Raw genomic sequence first — 20,868 nt, forward strand, 5'->3', positions numbered from 1 at the left:
ACAGCATCAGTTCATGGGAGCCATGTCCTTAACCAGGAGGCTGCCACGGCTCCATATTTCACTGAGTCGGCAGAAACACTCGCTGACAGCAAGAACAGATTAGACTTTAAATGTTGAACCAGAGTTTGTGTTTCTGAGACCATCAGACGATTGATGAGGAGCGTTGTCATAGCAACAGCAGATGATCAGCCCACTTTGCTTTTGATGAAGAACAACAAAACTGACACAGGCAAGGTTTATCTTAAGGAAGCACGGGGTGCTTAAAGGGCCGTTACGCCAAATCAAAAACCATATTTTCAGTATAGGAGGGATTTTTCAAAAGGACTGCAGAAAACAGGTCTAGTAAAGATCAGGAACTTTATACTGACCCCCCTAGGGTCACAGGGGGAATACTTTCTAGCGTAGTTAGAGTCGTTTGCATGGACTGAGTTTTCCAGTTTGGAGTGTAAAGGCTTCCAGACACCATTTCAGCCAGGACCACTTTGACTATGGCAGCTAGCAGGAACGGCACACGTTCCTGCCTTTCCTGTGTCAATAAGGAAAGCCTGAGGCAGGAAGAGAAGCAGCCACAAACCCAGAGCAGAGCAGGCATCAGTGACAACAGACTGATGAAGACAGGAGCAGAGTGAAGGAGGGGCTGGGGTGGAGGAGGGCTGCACAGAGCAGCATGCAGAGGGAGCACTAAAGCGTAGCCAGGCTGGAGTAGTTTAAATATGGCAGCATGAGTGTGATTAGCCAATGAGCTTAAAGCTGTCTGTCAGCTGATGAGGGCCTGTGTGAGCTGATCTCAGTTATACTGGCCTGCCTGAGCTGAAAGCTGGATGTAAACATCTGTGCCTTTGACTGGAGTTAGAATGTCACCGCTGTCATGTACGGTGGGGCAGCGATGGACTCCTCATCGGTTTTGCTGAAGTGTTACTCAGCTGAGGTGGTTTAGGGGTATACACGCCATGTTTCCTGCCTCCTTTCAGAGTCTCCAGGGAGCAGCATCTGGTTCTGATGCAGGGGTTATCCCAGTTTCTGGAATGCGGATATGAAAGCGGTGCTTAGAAAAAAGTTCAAATGGGGATACCTGAGTCCAGGTAAACATATCTGCTGTGTTCTTGTCCCAGTCCCTGAAATCTGGGTTTCTGGTGTTCATGGGGTTACTCTAGATCAATAAAATAATGTTTTCAATTCAAAATTGGGAGTTTAAAAGGTAAAAATATGATCTAAAATATACAAATAATGAATTAAAAATGTCAGAAAATGAGGAAAAATTGAAATAATGTGTTTAAAAGTCAAAATATGGGACTAAAAAGCCAAAGGAAAGAGTTGAAAAGGTCAAACTATGACTCAAAATTTAAAATTTGGGATCTAAAAGATAAAAATGTAGTATATAAAGTGAAAATTATGTGTGGAAAAGGTCAAAATATGAAATGAAATGTCAAAATCATAGGTTTGAGTCGTAATCTTGAGATGCAAAATTGAAAATATGAAATAAAACAGAAATTAATTTTTTTCCCCCAACATTCTTAACTTTTTAAGAAATCTTTGCAGATTTTTAGCTTAACAAGGATATTTTTTTAATCAAGTTTAAGTTTACATTAGTATACTGGAGGAAATCCACAGACCTCATACTGGTGGGCCAGTTAGAGTACAAATATGGTAAGATCTCGTGGGCCGGATGTAATCATTCCGTGGGCTGGATTTGGCCCCCGGGCCTTGAGTTTGACACCTGTGCTCCAGATGAAAATGCAGGCAGCGAAGAGTTTGACGGATGTTTTAGTTGATGTGGGTCTGTAGACGTTTGGTCTGGGGTCTAGAAGAATCAGTCCTGGCACGGATCACTCTCCCTCTCTGATTGGTTAAAAATATGACTGAAATCTTTGTTTTTACTGCAGCTGTTGATGCTGCTGACTGTCAGAATAACGGGCTGTAAGCTTAAATCTGATGGGATCATGAACAGTAAGGTATCTCTGTCTTCCTGCTTTGATCGTCCAGGCGTTTGCGTGCTCCCTTTTAGCCAGACTCTGCCACATTGAAGCGCCTCGTCCTCGTTCTCTAGATCTCACGTTGCAGAAACGTTCCCGTCTTGACTCCCAGAGTGGCTGTGAGTTTGTTTAAATCCGGGCTGAGACTCGGCACGCCGTAGAGATGTGATGTTGGGACATCGGATTAATGGAGCCGGTGAAGGCGCACGCCAGCAGCCTGAGGCGGCTCGCTCTGTTTTTCTCTCCACGCCGGGACCAAACACGCCATTATTGGTCTGTGACGCTGAGGAGGCTGCTGTGAGCTGACTTTAAAAGTTTCTGGATTCACACTCAGAGTGGAAAATGCCAGCAGCTCCCTCTACGGTCTCTATATGGAGGCCCTGAAGGGACACACAGCCAGGCTGCCGTGATTTCACTGTGATAACAAGAAAATTTCAGTTTTCATGTTAACATCTCAGCGTATTTATGGAGTTATCCTGTTTATCCTGTGATAAAATGTCTGAGATCGTTGTTTCACAGGGAAAAGGAGTGAAATAAATGTGTGCATTAATGTCCACTTAGGGCTTCCATAGCTAATCACATGCTAATAACAGAGATGAGACACATGCTCCTGACAAACTGTCTGTACTAGATGATGGTTGTCTGCTTAACCCACGCTCTGCATGCGTCACAACGGCATGGCTTCACAATGAAAGGGGCAGGGCCTAGACTGGCCTGCATGCATAGGCAAGGATGGAATGTTTGATAGTGTAAAGGTGTTGGTATTTCTCTTCATTAACATCTGAATATCCTCCTGTAGAGCAGGGTCCTCTGGTCCAGATGTCGTAAACCCTCAGGGTTAGGTTCAGGGTCCTTATTCAGTCCTGTTCGACTGTTCCCTGGGGGTCAGGGCGGTCCGGGCGCTCTGACAGTGAAGTGGTCATAATTCTAGCATGATTGCAGAGAACATGGGCAGTTTCTCTGCCCAACAACTACAGATCCGCGTCTCTTTCTTCAAGAGTGACGTTTTTAAAGAAACAACAGCACAGACGTTCAAAAGTGAAAACAATTATTTCAGGTTTCATCCAGATGAACTGTAGATTTGGTTTTGATTCTTTGATCTGAAGGACATACATGAAAGAATAAAGAAAAGCTTCACCTTGCAGAGCTGATGAATTGGTCAGACTCACCAGGTTAATCCATGTCAAAGCGCCCATCTGGAATGACCAGGTCTGAAAACGGAACTGACCAATCAGAGCCATTGAGGAAGGCGGTAGCTATGGTGGGTTCACTGGTACTGGAGCCTGATAGCAGTGGCTGCAACTGGTGTAGCGTCTAGCTCGGATGTGGCCACAGTGTCAGTGTTATCAGAACTGGACCACATTTGTTTATTAAGTAAAGAGGGGAGAACAACACTGAGAGCTTTTCGTGATAGGAAGGATGTGCTTCCTTGCTGACCTGCATTAGCATGAGTTTGGACAGTTACATGTGGAGTTTAGTTGTATAAAGACTTGACTTGGACTCGTGATTTGGGACTCCATTCTTTTAATGTCTCCATCATGATCTCCTGTCCACGTGTCACTCTTTCTCCTATTGTCCCTTTCTCTATAACTGTTTGTGCGTTTTTTACACAGTAGCGTTGGCTGCTCTCCTCTCCTCGCCTGCTTTCATGCTACCTAACAAGGACACACACAAACACGAAAATCACACACACACCTACACTGACACACACACTAACATGTTGGTAGTGTAGACTGTAGGATTCTATCTGTTGAGGGCAAAAGCTTCAGAATACCTGAGGATGAACACCAGAACTTGAGGATTAGTTCATCTCAATCTGACATATAGAGACCCTCACACAGCTGTCTGAGTGAGGATTAGTTCATCTTAATCTGACATATAGAGACCCTCACACAGCTGTCTGAGTGTGGATTAGTTCATCTTAATCTGACATATAGAGACCCTCACACAGCTGTCTGAGTGTGGATTAGTTCATCTTAATCTGACGTATAGAGACCCTCACACAGCTGTCTGAGTGTGGATTAGTTCATCTTAATCTGACGTATAGAGACCCTCACACAGCTGTCTGAGTGAGGATTAGTTCATCTTAATCTGACGTATAGAGACCCTCACACAGCTGTCTGAGTGTGGATTAGTTCATCTTAATCTGACATATAGAGACCCTCACACAGCTGTCTGAGTGTGGATTAGTTCATCTTAATCTGACATATAGAGACCCTCACACAGCTGTCTGAGTGTGGATTAGTTCATCTTAATCTGACGTATAGAGACCCTCACACAGCTGTCTGAGTGTGGATTAGTTCATCTTAATCTGACGTATAGAGACCCTCACACAGCTGTCTGAGTGTGGATTAGTTCATCTTAATCTGACGTATAGAGACCCTCACACAGCTGTCTGAATGTGGATTAGAAGTGTTCATGAATCAATAAAGGGTCAATAAAGTTTTCTTTGTGCGTTTCTTTCAGGTTTTCAGTCTGAGGAGAGAGAATGTGCCTTCACAGACAACCCTTCAGTGGTGGACTCTCAGAGTGGACCAGCAAATGAGCAGAGAGGAATGGTGCGAGACAACGGCACAGTTCGCTGCAGCCGAGGCTCCCGCTGCTTTGGATTGTGGGAAAAAAGAGCAGATGGAGAAATTCACCTGGTACAGCAAGGTGAGAGAGAGAGCCGTAAGATGATCGCAGACTCCTCCATGATGTGTGGACAAAGAAAGCATTTAAGCGGCTGATTTAATGCCGTGCGGAAAAGGAAGTCCTCTCTGGAAGCTGTTTGGCGTTAACCAGACGAGGGTCACTGAAGGCTTCAGGGTTCAGGCCAAGGTTGTTATAGTTAACTAAAACTAACTAAAACTAAAATTCAAAAACCATTTTAGTAACTGAAACTAAAAAAAAAAACTAAGCTTTACCAAAAAATCGAAAACTAACTAAAACTGTGTGATGCGCTTACAAAACTAACTAAAATAGAATAAAAACGGAGACAAAATATCCTTAATTTCCTTAAAACTAAACTAAAATGAAGCATTTTTGCAAAATACAAACTAAACTGAAATCAACCACAGAGAGTGAAAACTCAATAAAAATAAAAACTAAAGAGAAATCCAGATCTATTATAACCTTGCTTTGGTCTCTGTCCGTCCTGCTGCCGTGTCCAGGTTCAGGTCTGACGTTCTGTTTTGTTTTCCAGGTTGTTGGCGTCATGTGGGTAGCCCGCAGGAGTGTCATGGCGACCGTTGCCTGTTAACAGCCACGCCCTTTGTGATCCAGAATGGCAGCTACAGATTCTGCTGCTGCAGCCAAGACCTCTGCAACGCCAACTTCACCGAGCCCCTGCCCACCGCTGACATCAGCGCCCTAAATCCAAAGAAGACAAACGGGTGGGACAACGGACAAAAAGGTGAGCGAGCCAATCAGGAGCCTCCTGCTGGGTCAAAGCATGTCTGACTGAAGTGTTACAGAGATCACGCCCTCCAGGACACGTCAGAAAGCCAACAGCAACACCTCTGTCTGTATAATTCTGCATCTTGAGTGTGTGATGTCATGATGATCTCATCGCCCCCACAGATAACCGGGTGCTCATCGCCCTGGGGACTGTCGCCATAGCAGCCATTGTCATCGTGGCGTTGTTCCTGGGATACCGAGTGATGAGAGGTGATGACTGCTGGGCTGGTTTTAGACTGATGATCAGGAAAAGAATTACAACCACATGATAATTATAATAATAATAATAATAATGAATGAGTGCAGTTATTTGGGTGTGTTGTTGTTTGTGTTTCCAGGGAAACAGAAACACAGTCTCTCCTCTCTGGATGTGATGGAGGCCGCTATCTCCGACTCTGCTGTGGACCTCGATAATCTGAAGTTACTGGAGGTACATCGTCATTGTTCCAGCCTACATCAGCTGTTCGATCGTTCTCTGTGGAACCATGAAACCCTGGATCTGTGTAAAAACTGCTTTTATGTCCTGGCATCAATGAGAGGAATATGACATTTAAATTCATATTCTGGTGTTTTGCTCCTCCTAAATCAAACCTGTGGTGTCTGCCTGAACTCATGTCTGAGTAGAAGATCCCACAAACTCTGTGCTCCTCTAGTTTAAGCTTCATTTCTCTCCTGCTGATGTGAGCAGAGCAGCTACTGACAACAACCCATGCCCTGAGGTTGCCTTCACAGTAAAAGCACTCACACAAATTAACAGACTTTTATTGTGAAGAGCTTGACAAAAGAAGTGTGTTTATGATTGATTTAGGGTGCATTCACACCAGCTGTTTGGTCCGCTTTAAACGAACCCTGGTCTGTTTTCCCGGTTAGTCCAGTTCGTTTGGAGCGGTGTGAAAGCTCAAACGAACTCTGGTGTGGACCAAACAAGTGGATTCTGGTCCGTTTGAAAACAGGGGGTCTCGGTCCGCTTCCAAACAAACCCTGGTGCGGCTCGTTTGAGGTGTGAAAGCAAAGCGGACCAACTTGCGAACCAAAGACAGGAAGTGGCATAAAGTGTGATGATATACGGATTTATATGTGTTTAATACACTCACATACATGTCGGTACCTCGCTTGGCGTCTGAGTAACCATAGCAACACGTTGTAGTCGGTGCTGATTTATTCGTCTCATGTAAAGAACAACATGCTGGACACCTCACCGCCTCGCTGGCTGCTCGTAACGCCCCAATGCAAGAGTAGAAACCCCAAGACGGCCTAAGTTCTGTGTTTTATCATTGTTTATGTGGAAGAAAAGACCAGCGGAAGGAGCTGGATTTCTGGTTTTGTCTTCCTCTACACCATCTTTTCTTCTTGGTTGCTGTTTGTTTGTGACAACAGCGCCCCTAACAGGCAGAGGTTGTAGGTGTTTAGACATTTCGGTCCATTTGGCCAAGAGCAGTGTGACCCAAACCAAAGAAAAGTGCAACAATGCTGCAATTTCTGTTCCAAAACGGACCGAGTCCCCCGGACTATCAGGTGTGAAAACGACCTTAGATGATGCTGGTGAGTGTACAGAGCTACCATGTTTCCAGCTGCTTCCATGACCTCGTTTAACACCACAGTGTGCTTCTATGAACCGGCATGACAACGGCTGAGGATCAAAATTAACGGTAGAATTTCACTGAAAACAGATTCTGAACATAACGTATTTTCACAAAACATAAAAATACTCATTTTTAAAAGATGAAGTCTCAGGCCTTTTAATCCTCATGGGGGAAGAAGAGACTCTGTTTGGAATATTTTACATTTTCTTACAGATTAAATACTTTAGTCAAAACCAAACAAATGAAAAAGCCTCAGAAAATCTGATCTGTGTTCCTGTGCTCCTCTCGCTTGTCCGTCATTTTTGAGAGCAGCAACCCCAATGCATTATGGTAAATATTGCTGGACTAGTGACCATTGGTTTTTCACTGCTATTCACAATGCATTGTGGGATAGAATGAGTGAACTATATAGTGAATAATAATGCTCACTCAGGATTTGGACACGGAGTATTCACTCTAGAGTGACTAGCATTGTCTCTGTTTCTGTCTTTAACATCCCTCTGTTTCCTCCTGACAGCTGATTGGTCGAGGTCGTTACGGCACAGTGTATCGTGGCGCTCTTAATGAGCGCTGCGTGGCCGTTAAACTCTTCAGTTCCGCTAACCGCCAGAACTACGCCAACGAGCGCTCCATCTACGCTCTGCCTCTGCTGCAGCAACACGACAACATCGCACGCTTCCTGAGCGCCGACGAGAGGATGACCGCTGATGGACGACCGGAGTTCCTGATCCTGATGGAGTACTACCCCCATGTAAGAGACCTGATGAACCCTTAAGGGATGTTAGCTGGCTAAATAAATCTTTGTCTGTAGCGTCAGCGTTAGCGGTGCCAACCCCGGTGTTCTTATTCTCCATATGCATGCCAACAGCACTCCACTGCACTTCTCCCTTTTTAGTTCATCCATGGAATTCCACTGCATGCTCTCTGGACTGTCCCTGGCCCAGAAGTGCCGCTCCACTGAAAATACGTGCCAGATGTACTTCCAACTGAGCCAGCTTCCAAAAAACATCAATACTTCTATCAGTATTAACAGAGCAGATGGATCCAAACAGGAGGAAGAACATTCAAAGCCTCCATCATGATTTCTCAGCCACTCCATTGTGCTCCAGGAACAGTTTCAGTAGACGAGGCCGTTTGCCATTGGTCTGAACAAAGACACTGCAGATCGTGGAGCAGGTGTAGTATGTGGAAATTCAGGGTTGTAAGTGCTCAAACATGACAGCCAACAGAAACACGACTGTGCCCTGAGCTGAGAGGAGCATTGAAAAAGATCAGCCCACTGAATCATGGTAAAAACACAAGTCCCATTGATTGATCATCCTCCATGTTAGTTTTCCTCCTGCTGTCCGGTTTGACCTGGTAGATCTCATGTCTGTGGAATCTCCACTGTGAATCTCTGCAGTCAGCCGAATCCTTCAGAGAAGAAGAGAAAAGCCAGATCTCCTACAGCGTTTTATGTGTAATGACTATAATGGAGACTGCTGCCTGTAGGGGGCGTTGCAGCAGGCAGAAAGCTCCTTTCACTCTTCATGCTGGAGGTCTCAGACTCTCCATTAGTGGTGTTATTGTGCTGGAAGACGGCGCCTTCAATCCTACTTCCTGTCTGGAGCCACTGACCACAAATGCTCACACATTCCTCAGCAGAGGTCAGACAGCGATTACCGGATTAGCAGCTCTCAGGGTTCAGACGCTCTCATGTTGGATTTAATTTAAAAACAAACACAGGTCAGGGCAGACAGGAGAAACCAGAGAACAGTGGAGTTATGTTTGCAGACGTCAGGATGTTAATGTCAGTGAAAATATTCTCTCAGTTAGAAATATCCTCTGAGAACAGGACTCTTTCTGAGTGTGTCGCTGTCGTTGTTTGAGCAGCTGTTCTTTGTGAATACAGACACCAGTTCAAAAAAGTTGGGACAGTGTAAACTGTGGATTAAACTGATTTACAAATTTGTTCTCAGTCTATATTCAATCAAATCCAGCACAAAGACAGAGTATTTGATGTTCAAACTCAGACGCTTTATTGTTTTATTGAAAATACACACTCTAGATGATGCATGCAATGAATTCCAAAAAAGTTGGGACAGGATTTTTGCCTCCGTTATTCGTCTATTCCTACCTCTGAAGACGGCACAGGGGAGATCTTCCCATCCTCTCATAAAGCCTCTGCAGGGTCCATAGTGAGGGGGGAACACCACAGAGATGAGAATACTGAGGTGTAAGATGGTGGGGGGTCAGGTGGCCCTGTCAGCTTGATGTTTTCCTCTTTTGGCCCTCAGAGAAAAACGTTTGGGACACCTGGTCTAGTAAGGAGGAGATGTTCATTAGAGCTAAAGCTGCTTTTCTCATGTCCATGTCTGCTTACAGTAGATTAGTTCAGGCTACTTAAAAAAGAGTGGTTCAGGAATCTGACTCTAACATACGTCCATGTCCATGTTTCAGGGCTGTCTGTCTCACTACCTGTCCGTCCACACGGTGGACTGGACAACGTGCTGCAGGATGACTCACGGCATCACTAGAGGACTGGCTTTCCTGCACACAGAGCTCTACAGAGGAGGTAACCCTTCATGCTCCTGTGTCTGATAACACGGGCTTTAATGTGAAACACTCGGTTTGATTTAAATGAATGATAGCAAGGCTGACATTAAGGTTTTAGAGCAGGGGCATCAAGTATGTTTGCACCAGGGCCAGATTTAGTCCTGATAGAGACTCTGGGGGCCAGACCTTTAAATATACAAAAACTGAATAAATTTTTTTGGTCTGATTAACATATTATTGTATTTATATTTGTATTTCCTTTCAAAACTCAGGAATTTTTTTAGGCATTACCAGTGGCCCATTTTGCCAGTCTCTAACCCCTTTTTGCAACTTTTCGTCTGTTTTGTCACTTTTTTTTTTAACCCTTTCTCATTTCTTTTTGGCACCATTTTGCCACTTTTAACCCATTTTTGATACTCTTAACCCATCCATCCATCCATCCATCCATCCATCCATCCATCTTCTTCCGCTTATCCAAGATCGGGTCGCGGGGTCAGCAGCCTAAGCAGGGAAGCCCAGACTTCCCTCTCCCCGGCCACTTCATCCAGCTCTTCCCAGGGGATCCCGAGGCGTTCCCAGGCCAGCCGAGCGACATAGTCTCTCCAGCGTGTCCTGGGTCTTCCCCGGGGCCTCCTCCCAGTAGGACTTGCCCGGAACACCTCACCAGGGAGGCGTCCAGGAGGCATCCGGACTAGATGCCCGAGCCACCTCATCTGGCTCCTCTCAACGTGGAGGAGCAGTGGCTCTACTCCGAGTCTCTCCCGGATGACCGAGCTTCTCACCCTATCTCTAAGGGAGAGCCCAGACACCCTGCGGAGGAAACTCATTTCAGCTGCTTGTATCCGTGATCTTGTTCTTTCAGTCACTACCCACCGCTCGTGACCATAGGTGAGGGTGTGAACATAGATCGACCGGTAAATCGAGAGCTTCGCCTTTCGACTCAGCTCTTTCTTCACCATGACAGACCGATGCAGAGACCGCATCGCTGCTGACGCTGCACCGATCCGCCCGTCGATCTCCCGCTCCATTCTTCCCTTACTCGTGAACAAGACCCCGAGATACTTGAACTCCTCCACTTGGGGAGGACTTTTTACCCATTTCCCCTAATTTTACCAACTTTTGCCACATTTTAACCTCTTTTCACCCCTTTTCCTGTCACTTTTTGTCCCTTTGTGCCACTCCATAACCCATTTTTACACGTATCACCCACTTTTACCACTCTCTAACCCCTTTTCACCATTTTGTCTGGCCATTTTTGCATCATTTCTGCCAGTCTTTACCCATTTTTTTCTTAAATATTCACTCAGAATCCCTGACAAGTGAATTTCTGTAAAAAACAGATCAAATATGAAGTCATTCTAAAACCATATCAATAGAAATGATTTGGGAGTGGATTTAACAGCCGCTGCCTCAGATACTCTTAAAACCAGAACATCTTTTCCTCCTTCTCTGAATGTAATGATCTTGTAGGGGCCGGACGGGAAGCTTTGGGGGGCCTCATGTGGCCCTCGGGCCACCAGTTGATGATCAGCGCTTTAAAGTGTCTTGACTGTACTAATCACATCCTTTTTTGACCTTTAAGGCATGCCGTAGTTAGGGATTAATTGACTCTAGGTTATTTACGTGTCGGGGTTTATAAGAACCTTACCAGACCTGGCAGGCTGGTCCAGCTGCTGGGGAGACTGTGTGTGTCAGCTTGGGCCTGGAGCAGGTCTGGAGGATGGCCATCAGGAGTCCAGAGCAGTACAGGACCAAGGTTGATGTGGCAAATTGCTGAACCAGCATATGCGCCCACACCTGACCTGACCTGAGGCTGGTTAGGAGAAGCGAATAAAAAAAGATCTTCTCCACCAAGAGAAGCCTCCAGGGTGGCTCTTTGCTCCTCTTTTAATAAAGTGAAAGGTTAAACACGGTCCTCATCTGATAAAAAACTGCCGCTATAGCTACATCTGAGCTCACCACTCCACCAGCAGCCATTCTGGCATCCAGTACAACTAAACTCCGCCTCTAAGTACCGCCTCATTCTCCTCAGATGATGCTGATTGGGCTGAGTTATTCTCAGACCGAGACAATGGTTTCAGGTTAGACATGAAATCTGGACAATCTATCCGCTTGAAAGATTAACATGAATCGTGCCCGCCCTCATGAAGCCGCTGTCTGATGACCACGGTGAATAACCGCCGCCGTTCTCTCCTCTCAGATCAGTACAAACCCCCCGTGGCTCACAGAGACGTCACCAGCAGGAACGTGTTGGTCCGGGCTGACCTGTCCTGCGTCCTCGCCGACTTCGGTCTATCCATGAGGTTGACAGGTAGCCGGCCCTGTCGCCCTGGAGATGATGACACCATGGCGATATCTGAGGTGAGGTCATGTGACATCTTCAGGATGGTTAAACGTCTGTAAACACAGACTGACGTTTATCTCTGTGTAGGTGGGGACGGTGCGGTACATGGCCCCGGAGGTCCTGGGTGGAGCTCTGAACCTGAGGGACTGCGAGGCGGCGCTGAAGCAGGTGGATGTTTACGCTCTGGGTCTGCTCTACTGGGAGAGCTTCAGGAGGTGTTCACACCTGTTCCCAGGTAACCACACACTGCTGCACATGCACACCTGTGACAGCAAACACAGCAGGAACCAGTCAGTCCAGTCATTTCCTGTTCAAGTCTGCTCACTCTCATCAGCTGCTGTAGGTATTCTGTCAAAGATGTCATAAATATCAAAGATGTCTGATCTGTGCCTGGTCATCCTCAGACTGAGGCTAATGCTGACCAGTCTGATGTCATGATATCATTTTAACAGGAGGATGTGTATGGTAAAATACAATACAATACAAGAACTTTATTTATCCCCCAAGGGAAATTCATTCGTCTGAGATTCTCACCTGTTTACTGTAGAATTTTACAGTCTAATAGCTGATGGTATGAAAGATTTTCTAAATCTTTCTGACCTGCAGTGCAGGGATAGGAGCCGTCCACCACTGTTGTTTCTTTGCTCACTGAGGGAGATATGAAGTGGATGATCCATGTTTCTCAGAATGGCCTCCTCCTTGCTCAGTGCGCGTCTCTCCACCTCATCCTACAATGAGTTCAATAAAAAGCCAACAACAGAATCTAAGATAATGTCACTGTTTGTGTGTTTCCAGGTGAAGCGGTACCTGAGTACCAACTGGCCTTCCAGGCAGAGCTCGGGAACCATCCGAGCTTTGAGGAGATGCAGATCCTGGTGGCCAGAGAAAAATACCGACCCAGATTCCCTGAAGCCTGGAAGGAGAACAGCCTGGTCGGTGTCAGCACACTTTCATTTTTAACACTCTTTTCTTGGCTGAGAAACATTCATGTCCTAAAATATCCCGGCAGCTTCTGGTCCCTGGTTTAAAGCTCTCATGCTGCAGAGATCTGATCCCTTTCTACAACATGGTGGTTTAGTTTTCAGCTTTCTACAGAAGGTAGACCATGATGGTTACCGTACTGAAGGTCCTCTGACTCTGTCTGATGGCCTTCAGTGCAGTTTGATACTCTGATCTGTATTTTTGCTGCCAGTGTCTGTTCAGCAGGGAAAGCACAAATAACTGCTTTTGTCCCAAACCGTGCTGAGTATCATCTGTGGTTCTAGGCGCTACGCTCCCTCAAAGAGACCATGGAGGACTGCTGGGACCAGGACGCTGAAGCTCGACTCACTGCTCAGTGTGCCGAAGAGAGACTGGCTGAACTCGTTCTACTGAGTACACATACCGCCATACACAACCACAGGTACACACCGCCATACACAACCACAGGTACACACCGCCATACACAACCACAGGTACACACCGCCATACACAACCACAGGTACACACCGCCATACACAACCACAGGTACACAACGCCATACACAACCACAGGTACACAACGCCATACACAACCACAGGTACACACCGCCATACACAACCACAGGTACACACCGCCATACACAACCACAGGTACACAACGCCATACACAACCACAGGTACACAACGCCATACACAACCACAGGTACACACCGCCATACACAACCTCAGGTACAAAACGCCATACACAACCACAGGTACACAACGCCATACACAACACAGGTACACAACGCCATACACAACACAGGTACACAACGCCATACACAACACAGGTACACAACGCCATACACAACACAGGTACACACCGCCATACACAACCACAGGTACACACCGCCATACACAACCACAGGTACACACCGCCATACACAACCACAGGTACACAACGCCATACACAACAACGGTACACAACACCATACACAACCACAGGTACACAACGCCATACACAACCACAGGTACACACCGCCATACACAACCACAGGTACACACCGCCATACACAACCACAGGTACACACCGCCATACACAACCACAGGTACAAACCGCCATACACAACCACAGGTACACAACGCCATACACAACCACAGGTACACACCGCCATACACAACCACAGGTACACACCGCCATACACAACCACAGGTACACAACGCCATACACAACCACAGGTACACAACGCCATACACAACCACAGGTACACACCGCCATACACAACCACAGGTACACACCGCCATACACAACCACAGGTACACAACGCCATACACAACCACAGGTACACAACGCCATACACAACCACAGGTACACACCGCCATACACAACCTCAGGTACAAAACGCCATACACAACCACAGGTACACAACGCCATACACAACACAGGTACACAACGCCATACACAACACAGGTACACAACGCCATACACAACACAGGTACACAACGCCATACACAACACAGGTACACACCGCCATACACAACCACAGGTACACACCGCCATACACAACCACAGGTACACACCGCCATACACAACCACAGGTACACAACGCCATACACAACAACGGTACACAACACCATACACAACCACAGGTACACAACGCCATACACAACCACAGGTACACACCGCCATACACAACCACAGGTACACACCGCCATACACAACCACAGGTACACACCGCCATACACAACCACAGGTACAAACCGCCATACACAACCACAGGTACACACCGCCATACACAACCTCAGGTACAAAACGCCATACACAACCACAGGTACACAACGCCATACACAACACAGGTACACAACGCCATACACAACACAGGTACACAACGCCATACACAACACAGGTACACAACGCCATACACAACACAGGTACACACCGCCATACACAACCACAGGTACACACCGCCATACACAACCACAGGTACACACCGCCATACACAACCACAGGTACACAACGCCATACACAACAAAGGTACACAACACCATACACAACCACAGGTACACAACACCATACACAACCACAGGTACACAATGCCATACACAACACAGGTACACAACGGCATACACAACCACAGGTACACACCGCCATACACAACCACAGGTACACACCGCCATACACAACCACAGGTACATAACGCCATGCACAACAAAGGTACACAACACCATACACAACAAAGGTACACAACGCCATACACAACAAAGGTACACAATGCCATACACAACAAAGGTACACAACGCCATACACAACACAGGTACACACCGCCATACACAACCACAGGTACACACCGCCATACACAATCACAGGTACACAACTCTATAAACAACACAGGTACACAACGCCATACACAACAAAGGTAAACAACACCATACACAACACAGGTACACAACCCTATACACAACCACAGGTACACACCGCCATACACAACCACAGGTACACAACCCTATACACAACCACAGGTACACAATGCCATACACAACAAAGGTACACAACGCCATACACAACACAGGTACACAACCCTATACACAACCACAGGTACACACCGCCATACACAACCACAGGTACACAACCCTATACACAACCACAGGTACACACCGCCATACACAACCACAGGTACACAACGCCATACACAACCACAGGTACACAATGCCATACACAACCACAGATACAGAACACCATACTGAGAAGCATCTCCACAGCATGATGCTGCCACCAGCGTGTTCCACAGTGGGGATGGTGTGTTTGTGGTGATGTCAGTGTTTGGCGTCTTGTCTGATGGTCTCAAAGCTCCATTCTGGTCTCATCAGACCAAAGAACTTTCTTCCTCTTGACCATGGAGTCTCCCACAGTCCTTCTGGTGAACTCTAGTCCAGATTGAATCTGAGTTTTCTTCAACAGTGTCTTTCTCTTTGCCACTCTCCCATAAAGCTCTGACTGGTGAAGAACCCGGCCAACAGTTGTTGTCTGCAGAGTCTCTCCATCTCAGCTGCTGAAGCTTGGAACTCCTTCAGAGTAGTCATAGGTGTCTTGGTGTCCTCTCTCACTAGTCTCCTTCTTGCACGCCCACTTAGTTTGTGAGGACGGTCTGATCTAGGCAGATTTACACATGTGACATATTCCTTCATTTCTTCATGATGGATTTAACTGAACTCTGGGGGATGTTCAGAGACTTGGAGATGTTTCTGTCTTCATCCTCCTTAGACTTTTCAATATCCTTTTCTCTGAGATGCTTTGAGTGTCCTTTTGTCTTCATGGTGTAATGGTAGCCAGAAATACTGATGAACCAGTGACTGGACCTTCCAAAGATGTCTTTATACTACAATCACTGAGACACATTCACTGACCTCAGCTGATCCCCATTCCTCCAACAGTAGGACTACTAGCACCAGTCGGCTGGACCTCTGTTGGATTAGGTCAGCCACTCTAAAGGGGGTGAATATTTGTATTACATTAAATCAAGGGAAAAAGCTGCAAAAAATCCACATAATAAAGAGGCCAATGTTTCCTCTGCTGTCTGCACACATCAGGATGTGAGCAGGAGTACAAACGCTGTAATTTGAACTGTTTTATCTCTCTTCCTTTAAGGAACCTGTCTCAGAGCTGCTGGCCCCCACAGGTTGGCTCCTCCTCTTATATCGAGGATCTCCAGGTTGGGGTGGTAAAGAACCTCCAGGGTGATGGCCAGGCGTCTTTGGTCATTAAGACAACAGGAAGTGGAGCTGAAAGTTTTGAGAAGAACAGAAACTCCATCAACTATGAACGGCAGCAGGCCCAGGTAGAGAATCAGTGATATAACCTTTAATAACCTATCACGGATGTTCATTCATTCATCCTTGTACCTGTTCCTCTGTCCATCAGAATCAGGCCAGATCGTCCAATCATGATGGCAGAGTCACTGTCCTGCCACCCGCCACCCTCCTTTGCAGCATCTCTGAGTCCGAGCATGCTGGTGAGTCAGCATTGAAGTCTCCATCAGAATGAGGCACAAGATAAGAAAGGGATTGTTAGAATTCTGGCTAAAGAAAATCTAGTCGATGTGTTTTATCCACTCTGGATAAATCAGTTTTAGGAGGCAACAGGTCAAGCAGTAGGGGGCGCTACTTGTGGAAAAATGAATAAAGGTCAGAAGAAGAATGCTCAGCACTGTTGAATTATGCGATGCACCCCAGCTCTCTTTGACACCACTACTTTTCCGTTCAGATTAGTCATTTTTCACTTTTATTTTGCAGAAATTTCTGCTGTGATAAATGATTTTATTTAAGTTTTTTCTTGGTAAATTGAAATTATGTTTGTTTTGCTTTTTTGCATGGCTCAGCAATACATGTGTGAAAATTTAGAACCTGAGATTAAGGCTTTTAATGACAAAAATGTCTATATCCAAAACCGTTCATGATATATTATTTATAAATATTCTCTGCGAACTTTTTTGGGTTAAATATTTAAATCAATTTGAATTTCAGTTCTGATCAAAAATACCAAATAATAAATTATTATCAGGGCTTCCAGGATTCCTTAATGATATTATTATGAATGTTTTGGGCACAGACATTTTTTCCTTGATGAAGGGTAGTAAATTTTTTCATCATGTAATAAAAAAAATGAAAACTTAATATTTAACAAGAAAAAAAATTCTTAATTTCTTAGACTTAAAGTTGAGAAAAAAATATTTGTATAAATGTTGCTGTGATTGGAAGTTTTTGTCCTGAATGGCCTCAACACTGGAAAACTGAAGAGATACCAGAGGGCTGAATGGTTGAACTTTGGTTGAACTGGAGGAAGCGTCTGATCTGCCATCGGTGGGACCGTCCCAAAGCTCAGAGGACAGAGGACCCAGGATGGCTCCCTGCATATGTGCTAGGACACTCCTGTTGTGCTTTTATTCGTTCTTTCCTTCTAAAAATGTCTCATCGCAGAGTCTGCAGGACTCTTGGCCTGTATTTCCTGTGCTAAAGGCTAAGCTTACTTTCCTATGGCTGAGGCTAATGCTGGTTAACTTAAAATCCCACAAAGATGTGTAGTCAGATAAACATCTTAAGAATAACTGCCATGTGAAATTGGTCATCTCTTAAGCAACTGATGTTACTCTCCTTGTTGGCCTCCAGGTGGCGCTGTGCCCAGTGTCCCAGTCTGTCTGCACCTGACAGAAGAAGACTTTGAGGCTACCAAGCTGGACCCTAAAGAGGTAATGAATCCTGATTGGTTAACTTTGGTCTTGATCACTCCCTGTGTGGCTAATGTGCTGTCTGTGTGTGCAGGTTGATAAAAACCTGAGGGAAAGTTCTGATGAAAACTTGATGGAACATTCTCAGAAACAGTTTGGTTCAACCGAGCCGCAGAAGACCACCCTGCTGTACCAACAGATGCTGCAGACTGCTGAGGTAAAATGGCTGTAGCTGATCATGGAGGAGCTATTACTGATCAGTACTTTTACAGGAATGATGAAGTTAGGTGGAGGTTGTAGCCCAGTCAGGACATTAATATGACCGTTTGGCAACAGTGGCAACACATGCCCCCTTCAGCCAATCACTGTTGGACCCAGCTCTGGTCTCTTGATCCTCCTCTGATATCCAAAGGCAGATGAAAACATGACTTGTGCTATTGTCAGCTTTTATGCTGCATGTCTTCTAAGTCAAAGCCTGGCATGGAGGCTGAGGAGCATGCTCAGAAGGACTAATGCACTATGAGTTTAATGTTTTGCACATGCAAGAGCGAATGGATCTCCATCGCCATCATTTCTATGTCTTGGTCTGACTTTAGGAAATTGGATTTAATTTGATTTCAGTCAGACTAACATGTTTACATAGGTTTTAAAAGCCAGTTGAAGTCACATTAACCCCGCAAATCCAGTTTAGAATTATAAACTCACTACTGAGGGTCTGTCAGTAACCAGTTTATGTATTCAGTAATTGCGTCTGTGTTTCTTCCAGGTGAACCCCTCATCGTTGACCCCAGGGGGTGTTAGTAGGGCAGATTCCTCTCTCTCCTCCATCCATCCCCTTCCCAAACAGCAGAACCTGCCTCAGAGGCCCACCAGCCTTCACCTTCTCCCAAAAACCAAGGAGACCAGCTCGGCCTCTTCTCGTACAAGGCTGGCAAAGCTCATGTCAAACCACAGGCAGGTAGGTTCTGATGGACTGATTGTCCTTTTACTTCCTGTAGATTTTCTCTACCATCACCCTGACAGAACTAAGAGTAGATTAACATCCTGAAAACATGGTCATATTCTAGAGGTAGGCAAAAATCAGGTCATCATTGCATAAGGTAAACTGGGAACCTCAGGATCATGTGTTCCCCTGTTTCAGTTGCTGAGGCTTGGGGAAAGGTTGTTTGCCGATAATGTGATGTCATAGCGAAGAACTTTAGATATGGAGCAGGAAGGGATCACTGCAGAAAAATGCTGCCAAAACACCAAGGTGTGTGCTGTTTCTGCTAGTGCCAACTAGTCAGACTGGGACAAAAAGAAAACAACCATGAGTCCTGAAATCAGTAACACATTTAATATCAGGTCCTCATTGTCCATGTGTGACATGTGATTACATCCCCTAACTAGGAAATGCTTTGTTCTAGGTGGAAACTGGCGTTGCAAAGATGAACACAGTGACAGTCGCTCCAGCTGTGGAGCCTCAGATGGTAACAACCGTCACCAACAACACCAGTACAAGGGCCAGTGGCGTGACTGGGAATCGAATGATGGTGGCCACCACTAGCTACAGCGCAGGTGTTCCTACCTTGGTGACAAATGGCATGATAGGTGGAGGCCGAACCAATCTGGCAGGCCCTCAGATGGAGGAGGAGGACAAGGCAGAGGGAGGGATTATCGTAGGAGATGATAACCGTATGAACCTGCTGAACTCCAGTCCGGATGAACACGAACCACTGCTGAGGAGGGAGCAGCCCCCAGCTGAGAGTGAACCCCCTCCTCAGCAGGCAAGAGCTGGAAACATCCTGTCAGGGAGAGGCTCAAACTCCAACAACAACAACAACAGGATCGCCTTAAACTCAGACATGAAGACCCAGGGAATTCAGGATACAGCTGAAGTAATAATTGGTCCAGAGGGTAACAAATGTTGGCCAGTCACCAGACCAGAACCTGAGCCTCGCCAGAAGATCGATGAATATCCTCCTGTCTCCCAAAATATGGATAATGAAATTCTGCTTCCTGGTCCTTCAGAAGTTCTTCCAGGCTGCAGGGATCAAGACTCTGCCTCAACACCAAGGTCAGAAAAATCTTCGGAAGTGCTTGTTCCAGAGGTTCCAGGAAGTCTAGCTTCAGGGGCACAGGACCAGTCCAACACAGCTTCAACCTCATCTCCAAAAAGCCTGTTTGTAGGGACCCTTGGTCCAGAAATTCGAGATCCAGAAGGTCAATCCTCAGATCCAGAAGCTCCAGACACTCTGGTCTTGAGTTCAAATATTTCACCTGTAGAAGATGAAGCTTTGAACGTCACAGAATCTCAGCAGTTAGACCCTCAACATCAGAAAACTACAACTCTTACAGACGCTGGAGGGCTACAAAAATCCACCCCAGGTTTACAGCCTTCTGTTCTGCTGCGGAGTCAAACAGGAACAGCAAAAGCCAAGAGGCCTGAGCGTCCCTGTTCTTTGGACTTATCCACAACCTGCATGTCTTCAGGTAAGTCGAGATTCAAAGTCTAACAAGGTGTTGTAATCTGCTTAAACATACCTTCTGTTTTGAAAGGGGTTCCTTTTGTCCTACTGGGTATAGAATCAAGTCAAACCACCTGGTTGGTACCAGTACCATTGGACTCATACACAAACCAGTACTTGTTACTTTATGTTAGACAAATAAGGCCCAATGACAAGCAACCTGGTATGTCTGACTAAAGTTAAGGGTGGATTTGTCAGTGTATGAGGTCAGGCTCTGTTGTTTATCCCAAAGGTGCTGGATGGGGTTGAGGTCAGGGCTCTGAGTGAACCATGTCTCTGTAGTCCTTCTTTGGTCTCTGGGCCACAGTCATGCTGGAATAGAAAAGGG

At 46.0% G+C, this 20,868-nt stretch overlaps 1 protein-coding gene across 1 annotated transcript in view; it reads left to right on the forward strand.

The window, feature by feature from the left end:
- Positions 1–20,868, forward strand: part of LOC121522426 (bone morphogenetic protein receptor type-2-like) — a 46,589-nt gene that overhangs the window by 15,527 nt on the left and 10,194 nt on the right. The window contains exons 3-18 of the mRNA XM_041806792.1: positions 4,440–4,628; positions 5,158–5,367; positions 5,535–5,621; positions 5,750–5,841; positions 7,512–7,745; positions 9,434–9,548; positions 11,730–11,890; positions 11,961–12,108; positions 12,669–12,805; positions 13,139–13,275; positions 16,458–16,647; positions 16,731–16,821; positions 17,975–18,054; positions 18,128–18,250; positions 18,800–18,991; positions 19,440–20,505. Of these exons, the coding sequence (XP_041662726.1) occupies positions 4,440–4,628; positions 5,158–5,367; positions 5,535–5,621; positions 5,750–5,841; positions 7,512–7,745; positions 9,434–9,548; positions 11,730–11,890; positions 11,961–12,108; positions 12,669–12,805; positions 13,139–13,275; positions 16,458–16,647; positions 16,731–16,821; positions 17,975–18,054; positions 18,128–18,250; positions 18,800–18,991; positions 19,440–20,505 (3,252 nt within the window). The remainder of the gene's footprint in view (positions 1–4,439; positions 4,629–5,157; positions 5,368–5,534; positions 5,622–5,749; positions 5,842–7,511; positions 7,746–9,433; positions 9,549–11,729; positions 11,891–11,960; positions 12,109–12,668; positions 12,806–13,138; positions 13,276–16,457; positions 16,648–16,730; positions 16,822–17,974; positions 18,055–18,127; positions 18,251–18,799; positions 18,992–19,439; positions 20,506–20,868) is intronic.

The sequence above is a fragment of the Cheilinus undulatus genome, linkage group 15, assembly GCF_018320785.1.
Source record: "Cheilinus undulatus linkage group 15, ASM1832078v1, whole genome shotgun sequence".
Classification (NCBI taxonomy): domain Eukaryota; kingdom Metazoa; phylum Chordata; class Actinopteri; order Labriformes; family Labridae; genus Cheilinus; species Cheilinus undulatus.